Consider the following 7,883-nt stretch of genomic DNA (forward strand, 5'->3'; position numbering starts at 1 on the left):
TTTGCCACATTTCAGGCTTCAAACATAAAGATATAAAACTGTATTTTTTTGTGAAGAATCAACAACAAGTGGGACACAATCATGAAGTGGAACGACATTTATTGGATATTTCAAACTTTTTTAACAAATCAAAAACTGAAAAATTGGGCGTGCAAAATTATTCAGCCCCCTTAAGTTAATACTTTGTAGCGCCACCTTTTGCTGCGATTACAGCTGTAAGTCGCTTGGGGTATGTCTCTATCAGTTTTGCACATCGAGAGACTGAAATTTTTTCCCATTCCTCCTTGCAAAACAGCTCGAGCTCAGTGAGGTTGGATGGAGAGCATTTGTGAACAGCATTTTTCAGTTCTTTCCACAGATTCTCGATTGGATTCAGGTCTGGACTTTGACTTGGCCATTCTAACACCTGGATATTTTTATTTTTGAACCATTCCATTGTAGATTTTGCTTTATGTTTTGGATCATTGTCTTGTTGGAAGACAAATCTCCGTCCCAGTCTCAGGTCTTTTGCAGACTCCATCAGGTTTTCTTCCAGAATGGTCCTGTATTTGGCTCCATCCATCTTCCCATCAATTTTAACCATCTTCCCTGTCCCTGCTGAAGAAAAGCAGGCCCAAACCATGATGCTGCCACCACCATGTTTGACAGTGGGGATGGTGTGTTCAGTGTGATGAGCTGTGTTGCTTTTACGCCAAACATAACGTTTTGCATGGTTGCCAAAAAGTTGAATTTTGGTTTCATCTGACCAGAGCACCTTCTTCCACATGTTTGGTGTGTCTCCCGGGTGGCTTGTGGCAAACTTTAAACGACACTTTTTATGGATATCTTTAAGAAATGGCTTTCTTCTTGCCACTCTTCCATAAAGGCCAGATTTGTGCAATATACAACTGATTGTTGTCCTATGGACAGAGTCTCCCACCTCAGCTGTAGATCTCTGCAGTTCATCCAGAGTGATCATGGGCCTCTTGGCTGCATCTCTGATCAGTCTTCTCCTTGTATGAGCTGAAAGTTTAGAGGAACGGCCAGGTCTTGGTAGATTTGCAGTGGTCTGATACTCCTTCCATTTCAATATTATCGCTTGCACAGTGCTCCTTGGGATGTTTAAAGCTTGGGAAATCTTTTTGTATCCAAATCCGGCTTTAAACTTCTTCACAACAGTATCTCGGACCTGCCTGGTGTGTTCCTTGTTCTTCATGATGCTCTCTGCGCTTTTAACGGACCTCTGAGACTATCACAGTGCAGGTGCATTTATACGGAGACTTGATTACACACAGGTGGATTGTATTTATCATCATTAGTCATTTAGGTCAACATTGGATCATTCAGAGATCCTCACTGAACTTCTGGAGAGAGTTTGCTGCACTGAAAGTAAAGGGGCTGAATAATTTTGCACGCCCAATTTTTCAGTTTTTGATTTGTTAAAAAAGTTTGAAATATCCAATAAATGTTGTTCCACTTCATGATTGTGTCCCACTTGTTGTTGATTCTTCACAAGAAAATACAGTTTTATATCTTTATGTTTGAAGCCTGAAATGTGGCAAAAGGTCGCAAAGTTCAAGGGGGCCGAATACTTTCGCAAGGCACTGTATCTGTGGTTTCCAGTCACCGGAATCCTAACAGACAGTTATCTAAAACTACACACTCCCTAATATCAACTAACCCTTTCTCTCTACTTTTACTATCACCTTACAATACAAAAACATCCCCAGAGACTTAAGGCCTCTTTCTACTTCCCCTTAATCACACAAAAGCTATTAATCATACAAACCACAATTATTTACAATCGAACACCCTCTTCCTGGATCTTGCTTCCTATGATGTCATCATGGTGGATCAACTCATTCCTGTTCTTGGTTCTCTTGTAAATCAGAGACAAGAGGGTTGTCACTGTATCAGACTGTGATCATGGCGGTGGTTGGTGGGGCTCCGCTGCTGGCTCTCAACTGGCTGGGCTGCTTCCTGTGTCTGAGGTGGAAGAAAAGGCGGGGCCAGACAGGTAACCGTGGCAAAACCATGGTCAAGGTTGTGTGACTGTTTTCTTCTGCATCTGTCTCAGAAACCTCTGCCCAAATCACCAAAGAGTTGAGCCTGAATCTTAATGCATCTCTCATTTCTTTCTTTCTTTCTCTCTCCCGCTATTTCTCTCTCTGTGTCTTCTTATCTCTTCTCTTCCTCCTTTCCCTCCAAACACACCCATCTGCCCCTCCCTCCCTCTGCAACCATCCTCCAAGACTGTCACTTCTTCCCTCTATCTTTCCCTTCATCTAATTTATTTTATTTTATTTTATTTTTTTCTCTCTCTCCATCTCACTCTCTCTCTCTCTCTCTCTCTCTCCCTCCATCCCTCACTTCCGTTATCTCTATATCTGTCTCCCTCAGTTTCCGTTCCCTGCAACTGTCAGGTCGCATATCTCACATACCTCTCATCTCACTCTCTCCTCTCCACCCTTCGTCCTCACACACTTCTTTATTTCTTCATCCATCCTTCTCTGTCAGATCTATTTTACTTTTTCAATAGTGCCCCTATCCTATTTCTAATCCCCACTCATTCATCCCCCACCCTCTCTCGCTCTCTCTCTCTTGCCCTCACTCTCTCTCCCTCTCTCACTCTCCCTCCCTCTCTTCTCCAGAGAGTAAAGGCAGTGTTTCAGATGGGAAGAAGAGTGAAGGAGATGGGTGAGTCATCATCTTAGTCTGTCTCTGTGTGTCCAGGCTAGTCAGCACCCAATCCAGTCCAGTGTGTACAGACAAATGACTATACGTCCAATCTAAACCCTGCTCTACTGACAGACCACACCCAGCACCCACAACAGCAAAACTACAGGACCCTGTGACGTACAAAAGTCTCCCGTTTTGTATGATGTAATGTAGCAGCAAAAGAGTAAAGCAGACACTCCTGTCAGTCTAACTTTGCAATTAGGGGGCAAAGCAACAGCGCAAATATAGGTGTCACATCCGAATATACTTAAAATGCAATACGCCATATGGCATTGACAGTGCTATGCTCTTGTGCACTGTACTGTAGTGTACATGTCTTTGTATGTAGCTATATTCTCCCTGGGGATTAAGAAAGAGTGACATACGATGAGTGGGTGGGTGATGGGATGGAGGGTGTTGATTGGCTGATGTTGATATGTCTTAATTTAAAAATGGGAAGGAAAAAAAATAAAAGAGTGAGATGGGAGGATGTGGGTGGGCGGTTGGGGAGTCGGGATGTGATGCTGTGTTTTCTAATTAAAAAAGATACAGAAAAGTAAAAAAGAATGGAGAAGGTTAGACGCTTTGTTCTGTCTGTCGTATCCAGGTCCACTGTGTCCACTGCCAGCGGCTCCACCAGGTATGAGGTCAGAGAACTGGTGAATCCTGCGGCCCAGTGCACCCTCCTCATCGACAGCGGATCAGAACCAGACAGCAGTGTCTACGAGAGCTACGCTGGGGTAAGAGGAGAGCGAGGGGGAGGAGGAGGTGGGGAGAGGCGGGGTGGAGGAAAGAGAGGGGAAAAAGGGGGATACTTAGTGAGTTGCACAACTGAGGAGAAGGAGTAAGGAGAGGAAAGAGGGAGTAAGGAGAGGAAAGAGGGAGAAAGGGGGATGACAGAGAGGGAGATAACTGAGAGAGTGAAAAACACAGTAAGGTGTGGTGGATGAAGGGGAGAGAAGAGGAAGATGACAAAATAAAGAGACAGAGGGAGGGGCTTAGAGAGGAATAGGAGAAGAATAAAGTGAAAAAACAGGAGGGATGGGAGGTAGGAGGATGTTAGCAGACAGAGGTGGAGAGGTGAGCAGAAAAGGAAGGATTAAGGAAGGGGGAGATCGGTCAGAAGAGAGGAAGTGGAGGAGTCAGGCATAACGAGGGAAACAGAGGAGAGATAAACTAATAAACACCTTTGGCTGTTCTCAGAGTAGGAAAGGGAGATCGATAGCCCACAATTAGCATGCAAAATACACTTCGATCCTGGTGAAATTGCACATTGTAAAAGGCCAACAAGGCATTGAACCCTACAGAAAAATGTTAAGTAGAATATAACAACACCGGCAGAGAGAGGCTATTGTTAGATTAGGATCTAATGCAAGCAAATTCTCCTCAGAGATGTTAGCTAACCCTGAGTTATAATACAATACATCTAGTCTAGGCAACAAAATATACTGTTTGTCATGTGTCTCTCTACAGAGTCACCATGTACAGTTGTGGCCAAAAGTTTTGAGAATGACTCAAATATTAATTTTCACAAAGTCTGCTGCCTCAGTTTGTATGATGGCAATTTGCATGTACACCAGAATGTTATTAAGAGTGATCAGATGAATTGCAATTAATTGCAAAGTGTCTCTTTGCCATGCAAATGAACTGAATCCCCAAAAAACATTTCCACTGCATTTCAGCCCTGCCACAAAAGGACCAGCTGACATCATGTCAGTGATTCTCTCGTTAACACAGGTGTGAGTGTTGACGAGGACATGCTGATTGAGTTCGAATAACAGACTGGAAGCTTCAAAAGGAGGATGGTGCTTGGAATCATTGTTCTTCCTCTGTCATCCATGGTTAGCTGCAAGGAAACACGTGCCGTCATCATTGCTTTGCTCAAAAAGGGCTTCACAGGCAAGGATATTACTGCCAGTCAGATTGCACCTAAATCAACTATTTATCGGATCATCAAAAACTTCAAGGAGAGCGGTTCAATTGTTGTGAAGAAGGCTTCAGGGAGCCCAAGAAAGTCCAGCAAGCACCAGGACCGTCTCCTAAAGTTGATTCAGCTGCGGGATCGGGGCACCACCAGTAAAGAGCTTGCTCAGGAATGGCAGCAGGCAGGTGTGAGTGCATCTGCACGCACAGTGAGGAGAAAGACTTTTGGAGGATGGCCTGGTGTCAAGAAGGGCAGCAAAGAAGCCACTTCTCTCCAGGAAAACATCAGGGACAGACTGATATTCTGCAAAAGGTACAAGGATTGGACTGCTGATTGTTTGGGGCATCCGGAAAAAAGCTTGTCCAGAGAAGATAAGGTGAGTGCTACCATCAGTCCTGTGTCATGCCAATAGTAAAGCTTCCTGAGACCATTCATGTGTGGGGCTGCTTCTCAGCCAAGGGAGTGGGCTCACTCACAATTTTGCCTTTAACACAGCCATGAATAGGATGGTACCAACACATCCTCAGAGAGCAACTTCTCCCAACTATCCAGGAACAGTTTGGTGATGAACAATGCCTTTTCCAACATGATGGAGCACCTTGCCATAAGGCAAAAGTGATAACTAAGTGGCTTGGGGAACAAAACATCGATATTTTGGGTCCATGGCCAGGAAACTCCCCAGACTTTAATTCCATTGAGAACGTGTGGTCAATCCTCAAGAGGCAAGTGGACAAACAAAAACCCACAAAGTCTGACAAACTCCAAGCATTGATTATGCAAGAATGGGCTGCCATCAGTCAGGATGTGACCCAGAAGTTAATTTACAGAATGTCAGGGCAGATTGCAGAGGTCTTGAAAAAGAAGGATCAACACTGCAAATATTGACTCTTTGCATCAACTTCATGTAATTGTCAATAAAAGCCTTTGACACTTAAGAAATGCTTGTAATTATACTTCAGTATTCCATAGTAACATCTGACAAAAATATCTAAAGACACTGAAGCAGCAAACTTTGTGGAAATTAATATTTGTGTCATTCTCAAAACTTTTGGCCACGACTGTACAGTACAGCATCTGTCTATGTTTTCACCTATGGTCTTTGTCCTCCCAGGAGGGCTCCCACTACTACTACCCCACCAGTGACTACCACCCCTCTCTCTACCCCCACCCCGAGGGAGCACAAGGGCAAGGTGAGAGAAACCAAAATACTACCTATGAATAATACATCACAAGAGAAAAGACAGAGACATTTCTCTGTTTAACTTCAAATGACCTCTTTGGCTCTCTTTTTCAAGATGGCCGCTGCTACCCACTAGAGCCCATAGGCCATGAGTATGAGGAGGTGAGAGACTGGGGCATGTATCAGGACGTGCTGGGGTTGTCTCTCCCACTGCCTCCTTCCCAGTTTGACCCCTGGTTACCAGAGCAGAGGCGAGAGTGGAGACCACCCCCACCCAGTTACCCTCAGGTCAGCACAACCCCACTGGGATAAAGTGCTAGTTATTGATCCCTGAGGGGTGATGACCCTTATAGTTTCACATATTGGACTAGATGTGTTTTATCACCTTGATTTTTTCCCAAATAACATAGAGATTGGATGGGAAGTTTCGCATCAAAATTATTTCAAGTTAGGATTTTGTAAACGGTGCTATATAGTATCGTCATGTCTCTCACCTTCTTGACACAGCTTTCTTCTCCAACAGGGAAGTGGGAGGGGCTTGACTGCCCCACAGCAGCCAATCAGAAGGAAGGATCCGGTGGTTGAGCGACGCCCAGAGCAAAACGACTATGATTTACCTTTTGAGCTCAGAGGACAGTTAGTTTAGGAAGCTTAAGCCTTGATTCCAGATTGTGGAAAATACCTCAGACTCAAATAGAAACTCTTAGTGCTGTGCTGGTATTGAGTACGATATGAATAGGAAGCCTTTCAACTGATCAAAATGTTACTACCAAAAGATACAATATTTACAGTAGGTGATGTTGTGGGACAGTCAATCAATACAAATTAGGCCTCCCGTCGATCCAAAGACGTAAAATGTAAAAGACGAAGTAACAAAACAGAGTTTTTCTTACAGATCTTTTAGTAACAATTGACTATACTCTACTGTACAAATAAAATGGCAAGGATAATCTAGTCCTAGGCCTAACTGATACACAATTCCAACATGCCTCGTGTTTTTATACAGATACATGTCATATCCAAAATCTTTCTCCAACAAGAGCCTTTACTGGAAATGTCACAAAAAGCAGCAGCTACTCTTAACCTCTCTGTGATCGTTCGGGACGCTCCCATCTCGCCAACAGCCAGTGAAAATGCTGGGCACGAAATTCAAAACAACAGAAATCTCACAATTAAAATTCCCCAACCATACAAGTATTTTACACCATTTTAAAGATACACTTCTCGTTAATTCAACCAAAGGCTTTTCGGCGAAAGCAGAACATATCATTATGTTAGGTCAGCAACTAGTCACAGAAAGCATTCAGACATTTTCCAACCAAAGAGAGGTGTCACAAAAAGCAGAAATATAGATAAAATGAATCATGACACTCCCAGGACTCAATGTTCACATTACATGTATGTTTTGTTCAATCAAGTTCATATATATATCCAAAAACTACAGTTTACATTGGCGCCATGTTCAGAAATGCCTCCAAAACATCTGGAGAAATTGCAGAGAGCCACATCAAATAACAGAAATACTCATCATAAACTTTGATGAAAGACACATGTTTTACATAGAATTAAAAATAAACTTGTTCTTAACTTCTTGACGCTACCCATCCCTGTCGCGGGATCATTTTCGTCAGCAACCGCTGAATAGCATAGCGCAACAGTCAAATAATAATAATATTACTGAAAAATATTCATATTCATGAAATCACAAGTGCAATATTGCAAAACACAGCTTATCCTTTTGTTAATCCACCTGTCGTCTCAGATTTTGAAATTATGCTTTACAGCGAAAGCAATCCAAGCGTTTCTGTAAGTTTATCGATACCCTAGCATAGCATTATGTACACTTAGCATCAGGAAGCTTGGTCACGAAAATCAGTAAAGCAATCAAATTAACCGTTTATCTTAGATGATCTTCGGATGTTTTCACTCACGAGACTCCCAGTTACGCAACAAATGTTCCATAAAGATTATTTTTATACCTAAAATACCGATGTTTGTTTGTCGCGTTATGTTCAGAAATCCACAGGAAAGAGCGGTCACGACAACGCATACGGAAATTCCAAATAGTCTTCATAATGTCCA

At 43.0% G+C, this 7,883-nt stretch overlaps 1 protein-coding gene across 3 annotated transcripts in view; it reads left to right on the top strand.

Moving 5' to 3' along the window:
- Positions 1-6,824, top strand: part of nphs1 (NPHS1 adhesion molecule, nephrin) — a 60,200-nt gene extending 53,376 nt beyond the window's left edge. Inside the window, exons 25-31 of one of the 3 annotated variants that reach the window (XR_005035925.1) lie at positions 1,871-1,996; positions 2,380-2,402; positions 2,631-2,676; positions 3,305-3,437; positions 5,733-5,811; positions 5,917-6,089; positions 6,325-6,399. Coding sequence is in view for 1 of the 3 variants with exons in the window: in XM_036942939.1 (XP_036798834.1) it covers positions 1,871-1,996; positions 2,631-2,676; positions 3,305-3,437; positions 5,733-5,811; positions 5,917-6,089; positions 6,325-6,447 (680 nt within the window). In the remaining 2 variants the exon portion in view is untranslated. Of the gene's footprint in view, positions 1-1,870; positions 1,997-2,379; positions 2,677-3,304; positions 3,438-5,732; positions 5,812-5,916; positions 6,090-6,324 lie in introns of all 3 variants that reach the window. The other 2 variants (XR_005035922.1, XM_036942939.1) reach the window with 2 other exon arrangements.
- Positions 6,825-7,883: the final 1,059 nt, after the last annotated feature.

This window comes from Oncorhynchus mykiss, chromosome 2, assembly GCF_013265735.2.
Source record: "Oncorhynchus mykiss isolate Arlee chromosome 2, USDA_OmykA_1.1, whole genome shotgun sequence".
Classification (NCBI taxonomy): domain Eukaryota; kingdom Metazoa; phylum Chordata; class Actinopteri; order Salmoniformes; family Salmonidae; genus Oncorhynchus; species Oncorhynchus mykiss.